The sequence below is a fragment of the Lepidochelys kempii genome, chromosome 8 (genome assembly GCF_965140265.1).
Source record: "Lepidochelys kempii isolate rLepKem1 chromosome 8, rLepKem1.hap2, whole genome shotgun sequence".
Lineage (NCBI taxonomy): Eukaryota > Metazoa > Chordata > Testudines > Cheloniidae > Lepidochelys > Lepidochelys kempii.
In genome coordinates this window covers 3,423,770-3,444,739 of record NC_133263.1, presented here as the reverse complement: position 1 = coordinate 3,444,739, position 20,970 = coordinate 3,423,770, and the positions used below count along the sequence as shown (strand labels likewise).

Here is a 20,970-nt window from a genome sequence, read left to right as displayed (position 1 = left end):
AACAACATGTCAATCATAGAAAAACCATTAAGGAAGCACTTTTTAATCCATTAGGTATACAGATGTGTTTTTGCAGAGTCTGCAGTCTCATGGGCCCCAACACACTCACACCAAAAATCAAATATAGACAGACTTCCAGATTTTCCACAGACATTTACCCCAGCACATCAGAGAGGAGACTGAGTCAGGTTTACTCCATGGGATTGCTGCTAACCCCCACCCGGCTTGCCTTAGTTAAGTTCTTGCAAAGGCCTGCTACGTAGCTACTTTGGGCAATAAGCAAAATAATCGATATGTCAGGACTGGCAGCTGACAGTGGTTTGAGCACCTGGCTGGTTGCTAAACATGCCCCTCATCAATGGGAGGATTACTGTGCGTAAGCCAGGAAAGTCACCTACTCCATGGCCCACTCTCTTGGATGCTACATGTGGGACAGCTGAGAATGCTGATGAGTCATGCGCCATGGCTCAAAGACCTGAAGTCTCCATTCCCGTGCACTGGCTCTGCTGGGTTACACTGATGGCAGAGGCTGCTTCCTTTCCACAGTGGTAACGGTACAGCTTCAAAGTCATAATGGTTAACACTGCAGGACATTAATACATTGATTCTGTCACAAGCTGAGAGAGTCAGCCAGAGGGCAGGAGTTTTACCCTTCAAGGACACTCGTACAAAAGAAAAGCTCTGCTCACCTGTCTCAATCGCAACTTCCAGATTCTTCTGCTGATCATTGAACCAACCAGGGATCTCCACACGGCAGCAGTACACCCCTCCGTCTGCTTCTGCCACATTCACTATGGTCAGGGACACATCCCCCTGAGCGAGATTCCCTTCTAACTGGTATCTGCTGGACTGACGCTTGGTTACCCTCCGTCCATCTGTCCAGAGAATTGGCTGAGAACACTGAAAAGAAGGACAGCTGCCCCGACCCCAGCACATTGTTGTGATGTCACTTTGGCGATTAACTCGGTATTTACAGGGCAAAGTGACGTTCTGACCCACCACTCCTCTCACTGGAGAGCCTGATACTGTGAGACCTGCAGACAAAGATACAACAGTAATTGAGACGGGGCTAGGATACAATGCACAGGCTAATGGGACCTGCCTGGCATCTCAGGCACAACACAAAACTGTCCCTGTAAGCTCGCCACATGCTTCCATTGCAGGTGGATCCACTGAGGTGTGTGTTTCCCCTCTTCTCCCCATCTCCTCTCTACAGGGGAGGATGACAGCAGGACACACAGCGCGGCCATGGTGGTTCTGCCCATGATGTGGTTCTGTCCAAGCACAGGAAGCACTCATGCATGCTGCAGTTGCACATCCTCGCCCTCCTGACCCTAACCAGGAAGATGCAGGGAGAAGTTCTTTGATCTTCCCAGCCTACAGATGGGTGGTTCTCTCAGCAGCTGTGTGTGCGGCTGCCAGACCTAACGGGAGTCCCATAGTCAGGACCCAGGACAGTCTGGGTACCACACAGAGGCACACAGGTCTGTGTTGAGGTTGGTGTCACTTGTTTGTGGGGGAAGCTATCCTGGCTAATCCACCTGACAGTGGCTCTCAAACTGCTCCACGCTAATGGAAGAGATGAGGCACAGTGGCTTACAACACCTGAAGTGTCTCTGGATGGTTCCCACAGACAATGGTTACAGATCCCCTGACAGTGGTGACTATAACCACCACAGCTATGATATGGCTTTTGTGCATATGCAGTTCTCCAGACCCCCTTGTCTCTCCTCACTCACAGGGGTTCAGTGTAGTAACATGGGCCTCACCAGTACCTTTGGAAGACTTGTTCCTGCAGTACCTGGAACTGCAAACTCATACCTTGTAGTTCTTGCCGAGTGGATCTGTCTGGGTTTTATTCAGTCCATGATCCTCCCCTCCCCTCCCCTGACCTTTCTGAGCCAGAGTCTGGACACAGTGTGAGGTGGGAGCATGTCACTGCTGCAGGCAGGGCCAGCTCTAGGCACCAGCAAACCAAGCACGTGCTTGGGGCGGCACTCCAGCCTTCTTTTTTTTCGCTTCAGCGGCATTTTGCTTGGGGCGGCAAAAAACCTAGAGCCGGCCCTGGCTGCAGGGTCACAAACCAGATTACTGCCTGTCTGTGTGTGGCTGCAGAACGAAACCTGGCTGGTCTAATGAGCCTGCATAGGGCAGCTGGCATTGCCTGGTAGAGGCAATACTAGGAGAAAATGGTGACAGACTTCTCCTGAGTGATTCCATTTGCATGAAGATGCTGTAGTTTGAAAATTCCCTAATGGGCACATATTCTGGGCTAGATTCTCAAGATAACCCTCAGGGCATGTGAAATTCACCCCCTGTGCAGAGATCCAGCACAAAGTATATGCACCACTTACATCCTGCTCACTTTGAATCCCATCGATCATTTAAGAACCAACTTGTGCTGGACCTAAGAAGCACGGAAGGAAGCGGAGAAGTGAGCTGTAGCTCACGAAGGCTTATGCTCAAATAAATTGGTTAGTCTCTAAGGTGCCACAAGTTCTCCTTTTCTTTTTGCGGATACAGACTAACATGGCTGCTATTCTGAAACCTCTTTTTATTGGTGTATACTAAAGAGGATGTGACACAGATTCCCCACACCTGAGCCATTCTGTTTAGGTGACAAATCTGAGGAACTGTCCCAGGTTGAGTTGTAAATAGAGGTGGTTTTGGAACAAACTGGTAAATTAAACAGTAATAAGTCACCAGGATCAGATGGGATTCACCCAAGAGTTCTGAAGGAACTCAAATATGAAATTGCAGAACTATTAACTGTGGTCTGTAACCTATGATTTAAATCAGCTTCTCTGCCAGATGACTGGAGCAAGATAGTGTAACACCTATTTTTACACAAAAGCTCCAGAGGCAATTCTGGCCATTACAGGCTGGTAAGCTTAACTTTAGCACCAGGCAAATTATTTGACTATAATACAGAACAGAATTATCAGACATATAGATGAAGATTATTTGTTGTGGTAGAGTCAACATGACTTTGGTAAAGGGAAGTCATGACTCACAAATGTATTAGAAATCTTTGAAGGGGTCAAAAAACAAAACAAAACACAACACATGAGAAGTAATTCTTCCACTCTACTCTGCATTGCTTAGGTCTCAACTGGAGTATTGTGTCCAGTTCTGGGTGCCACATTTCAGGAAAGATGTGGACAAGTTGGATAAAGTCCAAAGAAGAGCAACAAAAATGATGAAAGGTCTAGAAAACATGACCTGTGAGGGAAAATTGAAAAAATTGGGTTTGTTTAGTCTGGAGATGAGAAGATAGAGGGGATGTGATAACAAGTTTTCAAGTACATGAAGAGTGTTACAAGCAGAAGAGGAAAAATGGTTCTCAACTTCTGAGGATAGGACAAGAAGCAATGGGCTTAAATTGCAGCAAGGGAGGTTTAGGTTGGACATTAGGAAAAAATTCCTGTCAGGGTGCTTAAGCACTGGAATAAATTGCCCAAGGAGGTTGTGGAATCTCCATCACTGGAGTTTTTAAAGAGCAGTTTAGACAAACACCTGCCAGGGGTGGTCTAGATAATACTTAGTCCTGCCATGAGTGCAGGGGACTGGACTAGATGACCTCTCGAGGTCCCTTCCAGTCCTATGATTCTATGTGGACAAGGGGGATCCAGTGCATACAGTGTACTTAGACTTTCAGAAAGTCTTTGACTAGGTCTTTCACCAAAGTCTCTTAAACAAAGTAAACTGTCATGGGATAAGAGGGCAGGTCCTCTTATGGATCAGTAACTGGTTAAAAGATAGGAAACAAAGGGTAGGATAAATGGTCAGTTTTCAGAACGAAGAGAGGTAACTAGTGGTATCCCACAGGGATCTGTACTGGGACCAATGTTATTTGACATATTCATAAATGATCTGGAAAAGGGGGTGAACAGTGAGGTGGCAACATTTGCAGATGATACAAAATTGCTCAAGATAGTTAAGTTCAAAGCATCCTGCAAAGAGTTACAAAGGGATCTCACAGAACTGGGTGACCGGACAACAAAATGGCAGATGAAATTAAATGTTAATAAATACAAAGTAACGCACATTGGAAAACATAATACCAACTATATATATATAAAATGATAGGATCTAAATGAGTTGTTACCACTTAAGAAAGAGATCTTAGAGTCATTGTGGATAGTTCTCTGAAAACATCTGTTCAGTGTGTAGCAACAATCAAAAAGCTAACAACATTAGGAACTATTAGGAAAGGAAAAGATAAGAGAGAAAATATCATAATGCTAAAATGAATCCAGGATACTCCCACACCTTGAACACTGTGTGCAGTTCTGGTCACACCATCTCAAAAAGGTATATTAGAATTGAAAAAGGTACAGAGAAGGGCAACAACAATGATTAGGGGTACAGAAGAGCTTCCGGATGAGGAGAGATTAAAAAGACTGGGGCTGTTCAGTTTGGAAAAAAGACAACTAAGAGGGGATATGAGAGAGGCCTATAAAACCATGACTGGTGTGGAGAAAGTGACTAAGGAAGTGTTATTTACTCCTTCACCCAAAGAAATGAATAGGCAGCAGGTTTAAAAGAAAGTATTTCTTCACACAACGCGCAGTCAACCTGTGGAACTCATTGCCAGGGGAAGTTGTGAAGGCCAACACTATAATTGGGTTCAAAAAAGAATGAGATCCGTTCATGGAGGATAGGGTCCATGAATGGCTATTATCCAAGATGGTCAGGGATGCAACTCCATGCTCTGGGTGTCCCTAGCCTCTGCCAGAAGCTGGAATTGGGATACAGGGTATGGATCACTTGATGATTACGTGTTCCGTTCATTCCTTCTGAAGCACCTGGCACTGGCCACTGCCAGAAGACAGGATACTGGGCTAGATGGACCATTGGTCTAACCCAGCCTGGCCATTCTTATGTCCTACGTACAGGGAACAGATTCACCCTGGATGTTCAGTTCCAGTTCCACCTTCCTTGAAAAGTGCTGGGCAGGTAAACTTGCATGTTAGACTGGACATTGTGTTTGCAAGTGGCCAGTTAAGTGGCATAAACCCTTTGAAAATGTAACAGAGGTTTTAGTGAGCTAGCTCTCTCTTGCTTTCTTGACTGAGCACGTGCATGAGCATACCCACCATGAGACAATAGAACAGTGGATAAAATACAGAACTCACTTTAAAAACGCTGTGGAAACCCCCAATGCTCCTTATAACCATCTTCCCTTTTGAATAATACATGGCATCAGGTTGCATTTCCTGTTTGAATTACCACGAATATCATTCTGCACTCCCACCAGATTACACAACTTCAACGTTCACCTCTATATTTAATTCACATATTTGTGTATGAGAAGTTTTGTCTAATCACCTAATTCAGTCGTAAAAATCCCTTCAGTTTCCCTGCAAGTCTAGTGTACTCACAGACAAAACCAGCACACAAAAGCTGTAGAAAGCAGCAGTATTTCTGTGCCAGCTAGACTGTTTCTCTCTGTAACAGTTACAGGATATTGTGTATTTACTAAAAGAAAAGGAGTACTTGGTAATTGGTTAGTAATTGGTTAGTCTCTAAGGTGCCACAAGTCCTCCTTTTCTTTTTGCAAAGACAGACTAACACGGCTGCTACTCTGAAACCTGTGTATTTACTGCACCTCCAGTGCATTAAATCTTTTGTGCTAAGGGTCAGATAATCCAAATGTCAATCAAAGCCAGCCCTTAACCGGGCACACAAAAGGGGAGCTTTGAATACTCATTCTAGCACCTCACATTTCAAAGGAAGCTTCCTCTCAAATAAAATAGAAGGCTATTGATACCCTAAATTCCTCACTCAAGTAACTCCTAACGCTACTGGGGTAGAATGCTCTGCAGTGGGCGTTAATACTTCCCAATGCAATTTTTCCAAACAGGTCCAATATAAATGAGCGTTTGTATGGGAAAGAAGATTAATATTAGGTAGCAGTTAGTTAAGCTAATCCTGACCTTTTCCCAGTGAAAACAAAGTCTTACACCTTTAACCTTGATTTAGCTGGGCAAGATGGATGTCTTAGCACCCAGGAAAAGCATAATGCAGACAGACTACCGATGAAACTTTTACAAAAATGAAAGTAGGTCTTTCAATACATTTCTAAATGACACGGCTACATAGATCTTGGAACCCAGGCGAAACAGTATGGAAAGGAAAAAGTTCTGTGCATTTGCTGTTTGTCAGTAGGCCTTTCAGACCCCGCTGCTCGCGGTTCACATTTGGATGGTTATTTCTGCAACCACAATGCCCAGAAATTTATTTTTTATAAAACAAAACGAAAGCTAGAGGAGCTCCACAGAAGGGTATTGAGCTGCTCTGGCTTATTATTTACATTGCAGAAGATTGCAGCGGCTGTGGCAAATTACAACACTGTGACACATGACCAGCCTTCTTTAGGAGACATCCAGTTTAGTCCATATTTAGTTACTCTCCAGGAAAACTCAGTAACTATTATGCATCCGATGAAGTGAGCTGTAGCTCACGAAAGCTTATGCTCAAATAAATTTGTTAGTCTCTAAGGTGCCACAAGTCCTCCTTTTCTATTATGCAGTAGTTACCTATCACAGCCCCATCCACTATCTGTTATTCTCTTATTCACCTTATTTACCTGTAAATAGGACCATTAGGATCCTCTTCAGGATGAAGCAAGGAGCCATGGTGATCATTGAAAAAGAGGCAGAGAACAGTCTTCTTTAAACTTTCCAAGGGCTTGAAGAAAAAAATGTTAATTTCCAAAAAAACTTATGATTTTCACTTTCCAAATGATGTCAGTTATTGCCATACTGAATACTCTCTCATAGCCCTAATGAGGGTTGCCTTTTCCTGTAGTTAGCCCTTTGCTCCTTTCTCCTTGTCCACATTAGCAATGGCTGCACCTGAAATGGGTTAGCTTCAAAAGCAAACTGTTCAGCAGTATTTCAGAAACCTTAGTTAAAACCTGCTTGACCACAGGAGATTTTAATCAAGGTCCTCAAAGCCTCAGAGGACAAATTCACCCAAGAGTTACTAAAGTATATACAGTACCGTGATGGGGAACTTTCAACCGAAAGTAGCAACTGCAGAAAGCAACTGTCGCTTCCCTTATGATTGGGTAAGTACATTGTTGTGATGTTATTTTTGTTATCAACATGGTATTTACAGGGTAAAACGACATTCTGACCACCACTCCTCTCAATGGAGAGCCTGATACGGCAGAACCTGCAGACAAAGATACAACAGTAATTGAAATGGGGATAGGATACAATTCAGTGTAATGGGGCTTGCCTTACATCTCAGTCACACCACCATCCCAATAAGCTTGCCACATATTTCCATTTCAGGTGGGTCTATTGATGTGTGTTCCCCCCCGCAACCGCCAAATCAGGGTGAAGATGACAGCAGGACACATACCAAAGCCATGGTGCTTTTGCCCAAGATGTGGTTCTGTCCAAGCACAGGAAGCACCCATGTGTCCAGCTGCCGCACAGTCTCACCCTCCTGACCCTAGCCCTGACAATGCAGGGAGAGAGAGAGCAGTTCTTTGATCTGTCCAGCTTACATATGGTTGATTCTCTCAGCAGCTGTGTGTGCGGCTCCCTGACCTAACCGGAATTCAGTTGTCAGGACCCAGGACAGTTTGGGAAGCATGCAAAGGCTCACAGTCTGCACTGATGTTGGTGTTGCTCGTCTCTGGGGGAAGCTATCCTGACTAATCCTCCTGACAGCGGCTCTCAAACTTCTCCATGCTCATGGAAGAGGCACAGCATGTTACAACCCCGAAGGGTCCACTGATGGTCCTCACAGGCACTTTTCTGCAGGACATCCCAAGACAGCGATGACAACCACCACCATAGCTATTATATGGCTTTTGTCTGTATGCAGTTCTCCAGACCGCCTTGTAACTGATTACTCACAGTACGAGCCTCACCTGTATCTTTGCAAGACTTGTCCCTGCGGTACCTGGAACTGTTAACTCATGCCCTGTAGTTCTTGTTGTGTGGATCTGGCAGGGTTCTACTCAATCCATGACCCTCATCCATTTTTCTGCCCTTGCTGGTCCAGAGGCTGGACACAGCGTGAGGCGGGAGCATGTTACCGCTGTGGGGACACAAATGTTACTGGGTGTTTGTCTCTGTGATGGGTAACACGACTGGTCTGATGAGCCAAAATAGGGCAGTTGCTATGGGCTGGTCTCTTGGTGGAGGTAATACCAGGTGCAAATGGTGGCACAGACCTCTAGGTCCCACTTACATGGGGTGATTTGAAAATTCCTTGATGCACACAATTTCTGGACTTATTCCTCAAGCTAATCCTGCTGAAATTCAAAAAGAGGGCCAGCACAAATTCAGAGCGCAAGTCCTGCTTATTCGTTTTCTCCTTTCGTTGAGCAGGATTTAGACCTCCTGACGACTCCGTACACAGGGTTGAACTTTCTCCTGGACCTTCTGTGGCACTTTCCTTTAAAAGTGGTTGGGAGCTGCCGCATCATTGCGCCTGAAATGGTGTTTGCATGTGGCCAGGTTAGTAGCACAAACTCTTTGGAAATTTAGCAACCCTTTAAGTGAGCTCTTTCCCCCCCCTCCCCCCCGCCCCTTGATTTAGGGTGTTCTCACGCACTACGAAACAACAAACTACAGAACTCATTCTAGATGCTGTGAAATCCCCCACTGACCCTGTAGCCCCATCATCTTCATTGGAGAAAAAAAAGCCCTTGGGCAGCAATTCCTTTTAGAATGACTACCATTCTAGCACTCCACCTCCTCGTAGAAAGAAAAGGAGGACTTGTGGCACCTTAGAGACTAACCAATTTATTTGAGCATGAGCTTTCGTGAGCTACAGCTCACTTATGCTCAAATAAATTGGTTAGTCTCTAAGGTGCCACAAGTACTCCTTTTCTTTTTGCGAATACAGACAAACACGGCTATTACTCTGAAACCTCCTCGTAGATTACACAGCTGCCCAACTCATATCAATGCAGTTTAGATTATTATTCCGTTATTTTGTATTATTATGCTGGAGGCTGGTGGTTGCTGCCAGCAAGCGTCTCTGACCTATGCCAAAGACCTCCTTGCAGATGGGGGGACTACTAGCCACCTTTCATTCAGCCTAACTTGAGAAGCAGTTGAATGCTATTTAGTTTAGTGACAGCTAAAATAGAAGTCAATACCCAATGCATAGAGCAGCATGGAAAGCCTGGAGTATAAGCTGTGCCATGCTAGCTCAGAGATTTCCCTGAGACTGACAGCAAAATTCAGGGGGCAGGACATTGATTTGATTGCACCTGTGTGTGTCTGCACGTGAAAGGTACAACAAAGCAGGGAGAAACCCAAATCAGCATTGTAGTGGGGCTCTAGCAAGAAGCCAAGACTTCTTTTGGGAACAGGAATAGCAAGAGGCAGACTTGGATTTCTGAACAAGGACATTGTCTCCTGTTTATTCATACTGTGTTCAGGTTAACAGGACTTTGTACATTTTTTCATAAACAGGGATTCACCATAGAAATACCCGACTATCATTTTCTCCTAACAACTAATCCCAGTAAGGCCCTGAATATTGGCTAACCGCTTGGGGCAAGGTGCACTGGTACTTTGTTTTTGAACGTCTTCCTTTAATTCACATATTCTGAGTAAGAGAAACTTTCTGCAGCCACCTAATCCCGCAGTAACGAACACTTGGGTTTTCCTGTAATTCTAACACATTCACAGGTACATCCAGAGCACAGAGTTCTAGAAAGCAGCTACGTATCTGGGCCAGAAAGAGTCTTTGTCTATAACTGCTACAGGACACTCCAAACTTATTACCATTCTTCATACAGAAGATTTAACGTAAGTCATTGGTAGTCAGACGATCCAAAGCCACCCCATCACTGGACACCATCAGCCGACGGGGAGCTTTGGATATTCATTCTAACTCCTTATATTTCAAAGGAAACTGCTTTTGGCATAACTGGTACTATAAACATCCTATGAAATGAAATGTTTCAATTGCTTGAATTCCTCACTCAAGCACCTACTGATGTTACAAGAAAAGGAGTACAGCTCACTTCATCGGATGCTGTAGCTCACAAAAGCTTATGCTCAAATAAATTGGTTAGTCTCTAAGGTGCCACAAGTACTCCTTTTCTTTTTGCGAATACAGACTAACACGGCTGTTACTCTGAAAACTGATGCTACACAGGCAGAATTCCAATGCAATTTTTTTCCAACCATCTTGAGTATAAATTAGGGTGTGTCTAAACTGGAAAAGGAGATCAAAGTTAGGTAGGAGGCTAACATAGGTTGGGTAATCCTGACCTAACCATGACCTCTCTTCCTAAAATAGACAAACCTTACACCCAATCACAACAATGGGCAATTTTGCAAAATTAAGAAAAGGCAACAGGTTGTTAAATTAAGTGAGGACATGAAAATTTTGTCCAACAGGAGAAACTCCTTTTTCCAACTCTGTCATCCCAACAAATGACTATTTTTAATTGTCCATTCTGACAAATAAAAAGGAAACTGAATTCACAAGAAAACATAACATCAAATAATATGAAGGAAACAAGCACTGGCTTCAAAACAATGGTGGATGGTAGAATATTTTTGATGGTTCTCTGCCCATTTTCCCCTTTTGCTTAGCCACATTGCATAGATATCAGAAAAGTGATTATCCTAATGTGTACTGCAGAATGGAAGAGGAAAAGGAGACAGAGGGCTAGAGAGTTCTTAGGAGAAAAATCAGTTTTTATTAATCGATTCCCTAGTTTTTATAATTTAAATTACCCCCAAAACATACCTCAAATTATTAATTTTTTGATCAAATGTAATTTTGGCTACTTCCATGTGGTGGAACACAGATTGGTCACAGTATTTTTGCAGCAGATTATTAATCATCCAGGTAAGTCTATAGGTCATAAAACATTGGAAAACCCCACCTGCTAAACCGCTGCAGGGCGGTGCAGCATGTTATTAAACAAACACTCAAGAAATAGGTAAGGTGACTGGCCTACTGGACAACTTCACAGGACCATTGTTAGTGCACCTTTCCCTTGAACAGGGTACAGGGAGTGCGGTATTTTCAGAATGCATTTCTAAATGTGTTTGAGCCCAAGACTTTAATAGGTATTTTTATCAAGAATGGGCAGGGGGCAGTAATCAATGCAAACTGTCCCATAAATCTGTTGGCCCTAACCATTGATACTGTTTGATGCCCATATAAAGATCTGATAGTGCATTATGTGATCCTAGGAGTGGTGTTATATTTTCAAAAATGTTAGGACTCAGGCAGAGTAATTGGAAAGGTTTCCATTAGCACTTTAGAAGGCACATCATTAAAAAGGTTAAATTATACAGAATAAAACTGAAAGTCATCTTGACCTCCGATAATAACAGTAGTTTTCAGTTATTGCTCATTGTTTCATTTTGTACAGCCAAGTGTGGCTAGGGAGCCAGATTTTGAAAGATTTTTCAATAGGACTTAAACATGTATCCTGCTTAGGAGGTGCTTTTGAAATTCCTACTAGCTGCCTGTCTGGATCTTTATGCAGCTGAATACCTTTGTAAAGCTGGCCCAAGGTTTACTTTTTTCATTCTTCTGGTGGAACGTTGATGGGAGACGCTGCTTTTTTCTAATCTTGCCTCAAAGGGTCAGTAGTGGCCATATAAAATTTCTGTTACTAGATGAGAAGTTTTATTGTATGATCTTAAAAATTACTTTATCTCAAAAATATGTCAATAATCATGTTACATGACTGTGTACGAGATCTTAGAATTAAACCTCGACCGTGGATTTAAATTAACAAAACATATTTCTGAACCACCCATCTTAACATTTCTGTAGCTAAGGAGTTAGAGTAGTGCAAAATTGTTATTTACAGCTCCCTTGAAACCAATAAGCATAGATGGCCTCTGAAACCCAAAAGAGATACTGGGCACTTTAATAAATGAGCAAGTATGATTAGACATACGCAATTTGGTTTTGAACCTTAAATGTCAAAGTTCAGGATCTAGTCATTCTTGTTAGCTGTGACCGAACACTTCCAGACCTCTCTAATCAGGGTTAAGAACCAAATAAAGAGCTTACCCAGACATTCATTTTATACAGAAAGCACAGATTAATAGATTCTTCAGTTGAATGACCTTTATTTCAACACTATCTGCTACAAACTTATTAAAAGCATTGTTTAAATTTCAGCAACTGTCCACAAGATAAAGATTGCCCTGACTGGTGACTCTACTGGCAGTAGAGATGGGCATAGGTCTCAACTCACTACAGCAAATTGGGGCACTTCATCGCTGCTAGCAATATACTTTTGTGATTAAAGTGTGTGATCCTGCTCCTACTGAACTTAGTGTCAAAATTTCTCATTGATTCCAGCGGGAGGAGGATCATGGTTGAAGGTCTTCATTTTACAACAGTCTGTCAACCTAGGAAGTTTTTACACCAAAAAAATTATGTACAACGCCATTGAAATGACCTGAATCAGTCTTTAAGTCCAAGATACAGTGGGTGAGATTTTTAAAAACAAAGAATTTAATCAGAGACAAGTCTCAAGGGGTTTTGAAGTATAAGTCTTTTCATCTGTTTGCAAATGTAAGTTTTTATTTTAGAACCTTCCTGTTTTTCCTGCCTGCATGTTATTAGAGGGTAAGTGGGTAGGAGTAACATGTATGCTGCTCTAGTTTCAGTTGGGAAATAGTACTCAATGAGGTTTCATTGCAAAGGGCATGGATATTGTACTAACGTTACTCCCTGAAAGTCTATGATGTTTCTAAAAGGAACAAGGGGGTGGGGGGGAAGTCACGGATATACACTGGTGCATCACATGGAATCTAGCATGTAAGAGGGATTACGGGAGGCTGCAACGTTCTGAAAAATAGTTGCACAAAAAAGTTTTTTTGTTTTTGTTTAACAATTGTATTGTACCAGGGCCTGACTCACCTCTCAGTCACTGAAAGGAATTAGATTAAGTTTTATTCAAAACAGGCTGTAAAGTCTTTGTACAAAATGGATTTTTTGCTGGGATTAATTTGTTAGTGTTCACAAGACGAAAATAATAAATACTAAAAATTATTGGTTAAATCCTCCTGTCTTTACACAGGGCTTGATTCTGTGACTTGATCCTGGCTAAGAGGGAAGTGGCACGTGCTCTCACGTCAGCTATTTTCAGCGAACGTGTATATTTAATTCAGAGTTAGCATTTAAAGAATATTCCCTGTTATGTTTAAAGGAGTGAGTATCTAGGTATCTCCTGTTTTAAAAGAATTACTGCTTATTAGTCTTTGGAAAATTTAAATCTATTTTGTTACCGAGACTGTCTCATGCACAGAGTTTATTGTAGAGTTACTTAGGAATGTTAGGCTACCAACACTGAATTTTTAAGCCACTAATGAAAGTAAGCATTTTTACACAAGAATTATATTGACTTTACAAAACTAAAAAGGAGAGAATGAAATTTTGACCTACCAACATTGTCAGCAATAATAATAAACCCATCTTTTATACCAGAATATACTTTTATATAGTTACTTACCATAACATTTTTACAAGGTACTTTTAACTTATTTGAAATTGTCAACTCCAGATTTCCTACAGAGGCTGATCTTTTCTCAATCCCATATTTTATGGAAATTCACAAAATAAGTGCATCTATAAAACCAGCAAATGATTGATGAAAATATAATAAAGCCATGGAATAAAGCTTACTTCAACTGACATGATGCACTTATTTCAACAAAATATTATAAGACTTATTCTTTTCTGTTCTGAACAGCACGCCACACAAATTGCATCTACAAAATATCAAGCAATGCTTCTGTTTGTTTGGTCACCTGCAAAATCCTTACTTAGGATTACAAAAATAAAGACTTCTGGGTTATTTTATATACACTAAATTTCGTGATTGTTTATTTACACAGATACCAAAAGCAGAAGAAAAAGAAATCCAACAAAAAAACCCATGCCATATGACCTCTAGCATCAAGTCCACTTCTTGCCCCCCAAAACTTTATACAATTACAAAAGTGTCTTTTCATGTCATTTCATCAATAATGCTACACATAGCAGCATCTTTGTCTAAAACCTGATCTTTCTTGCAGCCAGCGCGCTCTCTCTGCTGTTCATTCTGTCCAATACAATTGTTGCGGTCATCAGTATCCATGGGCTCAGTTTTTAATCTCATCCCACCCTCTGAATGAGGCAAATCATCAGGTAAGGAGGCCAGGCAGTTCTGGATCATTTCTACAACTCGCTCTAAATGCTTCTGAAACCTCTCAGCAGTCTCCAAACGCTGACGTTTCTGCACCTCCATCATAACCCTTAGAGTCTCCCTGGCTTGGTGGGGTCGATATTCATTTATAAGATGATGGACATGGACAAAAAGCAGTTTTAAGTCTTCCAGTTTCTCCTCCCGTTTTATGCTGCCTGGGCTCCTTATCAAGATATCCAAGAGGTCCAAAAAGTTTATCAGGATAGACATATTGAGTTTCCTTAGTTCCTTCTTGTGGTCAAACTGCATGGGATGCAATCGTTCAATGCCTTGGCTTTCCAAGGGTCGAATAATGAGATCATCACACTGGAATTGGTTACCAAACATCATGTAGCTGTCTTTCACAGGTGGTGGAGGCTTAGGGGCTAGACCTTTCCGAATATTTTCATCTGTATATTCCTTTATATACTGCATTGGAGGTGGAGGGAGAGCACTCACTTGCTGAGGTTCACCCATTGTGGCGCATTAAAGTACCTGTGGAATAACCCATAAAAATGTAGGATTAGGCTAGTTATAAATTAGTTTTACAGCATATCTAAATATAGTGCAGCTACCTCTTTCAGCAAATGTGATGTAAGGTCACTGCTAGAAAGATACCACCTGTCCCATCAAGATCTCCAATTAGACCTTGGCTTTCAATATTACAGTGATTTCTTTAATCACTTCTTATGCTGGCAACTGTAGGAAAATGGACTACTATAAATGCTACAAGATATATTTTTAAAACCAGTGTTGTTCTTTAGATCCAAATTTAGTATTTACCAAGCATGGTAGGGACTGGTCTATCAAAATTACAAGCTGAAGTTCTTGGTTTATCCACAGAACAGGTATGGCAACAGAACAAGCTTTTCTCCCACTAGTTAATGACCCTGGTCTCAAAGGGCTTCTAGAGGCACAAGCAGGGTTCAGCCTTGACACTCATTCAGTGCTTGGGATCTCTGCTCGGACTGTAGATGAGGGTGCTATGTTTGGTGTTTTTTGAGAGTCAGACGCTTGTCCGCTACAAATGAGGCAGAAACCTTCCTAAATTTCACACAGGCCAGTAAGAAGCCATCGGATGTAGACTCTTTCCATCCCTGCCACCTTAAGCCACATCGGACTGGTCACAAAGATAAAAGGTTCCATCACGTCCATAACCAGCCCCCTGACCACACAGCCCCCAGCTTTGGATGAGTCACTCCAACGATCAATTTAAAATCAGACACAGCATAACTCCCCTTCAAAAAGACAAACTTTAAATCCTTCCCTTTAAATGGATCCAAAATGAGGGAGGATCCCCAACTCTCATCCTTGCGAGTGAGGCTGGGGCACTGAGTTGTCAACGCACCACCCTGATATGCTCTGCCGTGGGAAGTGACAGGCCGCACCCATCCCCAAGCCCTTGTCAGCAGTGAGCAAAGCCCCAGCCCGGGGGAAGGGTGGTACAGCGGTTAGAGCATTTGCCTGGCACCAAGGAAACCTGGCTGTAATCACCCACCTCTCCACTCATTTCCTGCATCACCTGAGACAAGTCACTGCGCCCCTCTCTGCGCCCCTGGCAGTGAGGAGGAACCACTAGGGGCTGCGAGCGGCCCAGTGCCTCCAGCGACAGGCCCTGTACATCTTAGGCGAGCCCCAGACACCGCTGCCAGCACCTGCCTGGGGTTGGCTGGGCACAGGGGTGCTGGGGGGGAAGAGGCAGGCTCTGTAGTGCCCGGAGGGAGATGGGGGAAGGGGGCAGGCTCTAGAGTGCCCAGAGGTAGCCGGGGGGGAGGGGCAGCTGGGCTCTAGGTGCCAGGAGGGAGCTGGGGGGGAGGGGCAAGGAGCTGGGCTCTGTGGTGCGGGGGGTCAGGCTCTAGGGTGCCCAGAGAGAGCTGGGGGGGGGGCAGAGGCTGGGCTCTGTGGTGAGGGGGGGGAGCGGGCAGGCTCTAGGGTGCCCAGAGGGAGCTGGGGAGAGGGGGCAAGGAGCTGGGCTCTGTGGTGAGGGGGGGGCAGCTAGGCTCTAGGGTGCCTGGAGGGAGCTGGGGGGGGAGGGGCAAGGAGCTGGGCTCTGTGGTGCGGGGGGTCAGGCTCTAGGGTGCCCAGAGAGAGCTGGGGGGGGGGGGGCAGAGGCTGGGCTCTGTGGTGAGGGGGGGGAGCGGGCAGGCTCTAGGGTGCCCAGAGGGAGCTGGGGGGAGGGGGCAAGGAGCTGGGCTCTGTGGTGCAGGGGGGGGCGGCTAGGCTCTGTGGTGCGGGGGGAGGGGCAAGGAGCTGGGCTCTGTGGTGCGGGGGGAGGGGCAAGGAGCTGGGCTCTGTGGTGCGGGGGGTCAGGCTCTAGGGTGCCCAGAGAGAGCTGGGGGGGGGGGGGAGAGGCTGGGCTCTGTGGTGAGGGGGGGGAGCGGGCAGGCTCTAGGGTGCCCAGAGGGAGCTGGGGGGAGGGGGCAAGGAGCTGGGCTCTGTGGTGAGGGGGGTCAGGCTCTAGGGTGCCCAGAGAGAGCTGGGGGGGGGCAGAGGCTGGGCTCTGTGGTGAGGGGGGGGGAGCGGGCAGGCTCTAGGGTGCCCAGAGGGAGCTGGGGGGAGGGGGCAAGGAGCTGGGCTCTGTGGTGCGGGGGGGGGGGGGCGGCTGGGCTCTGTGGTGCGGGGGGAGGGGCAAGGAGCTGGGCTCTGTGGTGCGGGGGGCGGCTGGGCTCTGTGGGGGGGGGCGGCTGGGCTCTAGGGTGCCCGGAGGGAGCTGGAGGGGGGCGGGGCGGCTGGGCTCTGTGGTGCGGGGGGGGGCGGCAAGGAGCTGGGCTCTGTGGTGAGGGGCGGGGGAGCGGGCAGGCTCTAGGGTGCCCAGAGGGAGCTGGGGGGAGGGGCAAGGAGCTGGGCTCTGTGGTGCGGGGGGGGGGGGCGGCTGGGCTCTGTGGGGGGGAGGGGCAAGGAGCTGGGCTCTGTGGTGCGGGGGGGGCGGCTGGGCTCTGTGGGGGGGGAGGGGCAAGGAGCTGGGCTCTGTGGGGGGGGAGGGGCAAGGAGCTGGGCTCTGTGGGGGGGGCGGCTGGGCTCTGTGGTGCGGGGGGAGGGGCAAGGAGCTGGGCTCTGTGGGGGGCGGCGGCTGGGCTCTGTGGGGGGGGAGGGGCAAGGAGCTGGGCTCTGTGGGGGGGGCGGCTGGGCTCTAGGGTGCCCGGAGGGAGCTGGGGGGAGGGGCAAGGAGCTGGGCTCTGTGGTGCGGGGGGGGGCGGCTGGGCTCTGTGGGGGGGGAGGGGCAAGGAGCTGGGCTCTGTGGTGAGGGGCGGGGGAGCGGGCAGGCTCTAGGGTGCCCAGAGGGAGCTGGGGGGAGGGGCAAGGAGCTGGGCTCTGTGGTGCGGGGGGGGGGGCGGCTGGGCTTTGTGGGGGGGAGGGGCAAGGAGCTGGGCTCTGTGGTGCGGGGGGGGCGGCTGGGCTCTGTGGGGGGGGAGGGGCAAGGAGCTGGGCTCTGTGGGGGGGGCGGCTGGGCTCTAGGGTGCCCGGAGGGAGCTGGGGGGAGGGGCAAGGAGCTGGGCTCTGTGGGGGGGGAGGGGCAAGGAGCTGGGCTCTGTGGGGGGGGCGGCTGGGCTCTAGGGTGCCCGGAGGGAGCTGGGGGGAGGGGCAAGGAGCTGGGCTCTGTGGGGGGGGAGGGGCAAGGAGCTGGGCTCTGTGGTGCGGGGGGGGCGGCTGGGCTCTGTGGGGGGGGGAGGGGCAAGGAGCTGGGCTCTGTGGGGGGGGGAGGGGCAAGGAGCTGGGCTCTGTGGTGCGGGGGGGGGCGGCTGGGCTCTGTGGTGCGGGGGGGGAGGCGCTCCACGTGCAGACCCCTCGGACCCAGCGCTCACCTGGCGGCGGCGGCGGCTCCCCTGACCGTCCCGGCAGCAGAGACGAGCGCAGCCTCCCGCCGCTCCGTCCCGCCCCCACTTCCGGCGACCGCCGCGCCTTCCTTTCTCCCATTGGCTCGCGGGGACGGCCGTGGGGCGCGGACGTCGCCGTTTGACTGGCTCTTCCCAACGCCAGTCACACACCTGCCCCGCCCCTTTGCCGTCGGCTGGCTGCGCCGGCGCAGCGCGGAGCATGCTGGGAGTGGATGCCAACGGGGGGGGGTGGGGACGGAGGGACGCAGCTGTGCTTGGCGCGCATGCGCATGGGGTGCATGGCTCAGTGTCTCTGTCTGGGGCCATCTGCCCTGGGCAAAGGGCAGGGTCACAAGGGGGTGGCTCTCCCTCCCTCCAACCCTGGCCCCCATTGCACCCCCAAATCCCCCCCTTAGTTGCACCTGCACCTCAGGAGCACTGGCTGCTTCCCACTCCTGGCCGGTGGGGGGTGAATGCCTGTGGCCCGCGAGGGGGCGGCGGAGCCGAACCCCCCGGCGGTGCGGGGCCCGGGGCTCCCACCTCAGGCCAAAGCAGGACCCCCTGCTTGTTTTCATCTCTGCTCCCGAGTGTGCTGGAGGAGCAGCTGCCGACGCTCCCTGCTCCGGCCTGCTGCTTGCCCCGAGTCCCCGAGGCCAGGGCCAGCAGGGACCAGATCATCCGGTCTGACCCGGTGTGAGAACTGCCCCCAAAGAATTCCTCAGGCAGATCCTGTTGGAAAACATCCAGTTTTGATTTTAAAGTGATCGGTGATGGAGAACCCACCTCGACCCCCCAGGAAATTGTCCCAGTGGTTAAAAGAAAAGGAGGACTTGTGGCACCTTAGAGACTAACCAATTTATTTGAGCATAAGCTTTCGTGAGCTACAGCTCACTTCATCGGATGCATCCAGCGAGAAACTCAGAAATTCAGCAGTTTCTCGCTGGGTGCATCCGATGAAGTGAGCTGTATCTCACGAAAGCTCATGCTCAAATAAATTGGTTAGTCTCTAAGGTGCCACAAGTCCTCCTTTTCTTTTTGCGAATACAGACTAACACGGCTGTTACTCTGAAACCTTCCAGTGGTTAATTATTCTCACCTAGGGTTGCCAATTTTGGTTGGATGAAACCTGGAGATTCATCACATGACATCATCTTTAATTCAAGGTTAATCTTTAGTTCCTGGACGCTCCAGGACAATCCTGGAGGCTTGGCAACCCTACTCTCGCCGTTAAAAATTGACACCTTATTTCCAGTCTGAATTTGGCTAGCTTCAACTCCCAGCCATTGGGTTGTGTTAGACCTTTCTCTGCCAGATGGAAGAGCCCATTATTAAATATTTGTTCCCCACGCAGATACTTACAGACTGTAATCAAGCCACCCCTAAACTGTCACAGGTTCCATTCCATTGTGGTAGAATCTGTTCTGTGGGACCGCTATGGGTATGTCTACACGGCAATGAAACACCCCTGGCTGTCTCGTGTTGGGCTCACAGGGCTCAGGCTGCAGGGCGATAAAATTGTAATATAGACATTTGGGCCAAGGCATTGGGACCCTTCCCCCTCATGGTGTTCCAGAGCCCAGGCTCCAGCCCAAGCCTGAACATCTTCTGTGCAATTTTATAGCCCCGCAGCCCAAGCCCCAGGAGCCTGAATCAGCTGATGTGGGCCAGCCATGGTTTGGCTGTTTTATTGCGGTGTAGACATACCCTATGAAATGAATTTTGGTGCGCTGATATTCATGCTATGTTCCCTTTGTGGCAGCAGAGGGCAGCAATGTTCCTGCAATGACAGGAGTGAACCCACCTATGTTTGCAAAAAGAAAAGGAGGACTTGTGGCACCTTAGAGACTAATAAATTTATTTGAGCATAAGCTTTCGTGAGCCACAGCTCACTTCATCGGATGCAAAATGACAGGTTTCAGAGTAGCAGCCGTGTTAGTCTGTATCCGCAAAAAGAAAAGGAGGACTTGTGGCACCCTAGAGACTAAAAAATTTATTTGAGCATAAGCTTTCGTGAGGTACAGCTCACTTCATTGGATGTTTGACCTATGTTTGTGACTTTCAGTTTTGTAGCCGTGTTGAGCCCAGGATATTAGAGAGATAAGGTGGGGGAGGTAATAGCTTTTATTGGACCAACTTTTGTTGGTGAAAGAGAAGTTGGTCCAATAAAATATATGACTTCATCTGCCTCTAAAACATTTGTGGCATCATTTAGTGACAGTCCCTTTTCAGGATTAGTCATATTGAAAAAAATTCAGTAAGAAGATAATTTCTTTTGTTAATGTAGCAGCACCGCCATCTCCAGTGCATGGGGTACCCTACAGCACCCCCCTCAATTCCCTCCTGCATGTCCCACTAAATTTCCACTATCCAAAGTATTTAGAACAAGATTCCCTTTCTAGGGTATAATTTATTTGGTCTTTACCATTTCTAGTGGCCTTCCAGGCTCAGACCCTGCCCTCTTTGCTAAGGGGATTTCATACCCTTCCTTTCAGGGCTTGTGCTGTGCTTCTCCCTCACCCCTTTAAATTACCCTCCACCAGTTCCACCCCTCCCCACTAGATAACAAAGAGTAGGTATACACTCCAGTAAAAGACCTGTGGCATGGCAGTGGCTGGCCTGGGTCAGCTAAGTCAGGCTCTCAGGGATGAGGCTGAGGAGCTAAAAATTGCAGTGTAGCTGTTCAGGCTCAAGCTGGAGCCCAAGCCCTGAAACCGTGAGGTGATGGGTCTCAGAGCCCAAGCTCCAGCCTGAGCCTGAATGCCTACACTGCTGCTTTTAGCTCTGTCGCCTGAGTCAACTGACCCTGGGCTCTGAGGTTCGGTGACATGTATTTTTTTTTGCACGGTAGACATACCCAAAGGCTTCCTAACAAGAAACAAAACCCTCCTAACAATAGTCCTTCCTCTGAGGTATCTGTGGTGAGGTGCAGTCTGCCAGCTTTTTTTCCGTGACTTGGAGACCAGG

At 47.4% G+C, this 20,970-nt stretch overlaps 1 protein-coding gene across 2 annotated transcripts; it reads right to left on the bottom strand.

Moving 5' to 3' along the window:
• Positions 1-10,684: 10,684 nt before the first annotated feature.
• On the bottom strand, positions 10,685-18,080 carry MED7 (mediator complex subunit 7). 2 transcript variants are annotated; one of them, XM_073355226.1, is made up of 2 exons: positions 15,690-15,889; positions 10,685-14,686 (listed from the first exon to the last, which is right to left on the bottom strand). In XM_073355226.1, exon 2 carries the CDS (start codon positions 14,666-14,668, stop codon positions 13,976-13,978), a length of 693 nt encoding a protein of 230 aa, XP_073211327.1. In that variant the 5' UTR covers positions 14,669-14,686; positions 15,690-15,889; the 3' UTR covers positions 10,685-13,975. The 2 variants fall into 2 exon arrangements, with proteins under 2 accessions (XP_073211327.1, XP_073211326.1); XM_073355225.1 differs by lacking the exon at positions 15,690-15,889 and adding an exon at positions 17,995-18,080 and having other exon boundaries at positions 10,686-14,686.
• Positions 18,081-20,970: the final 2,890 nt, after the last annotated feature.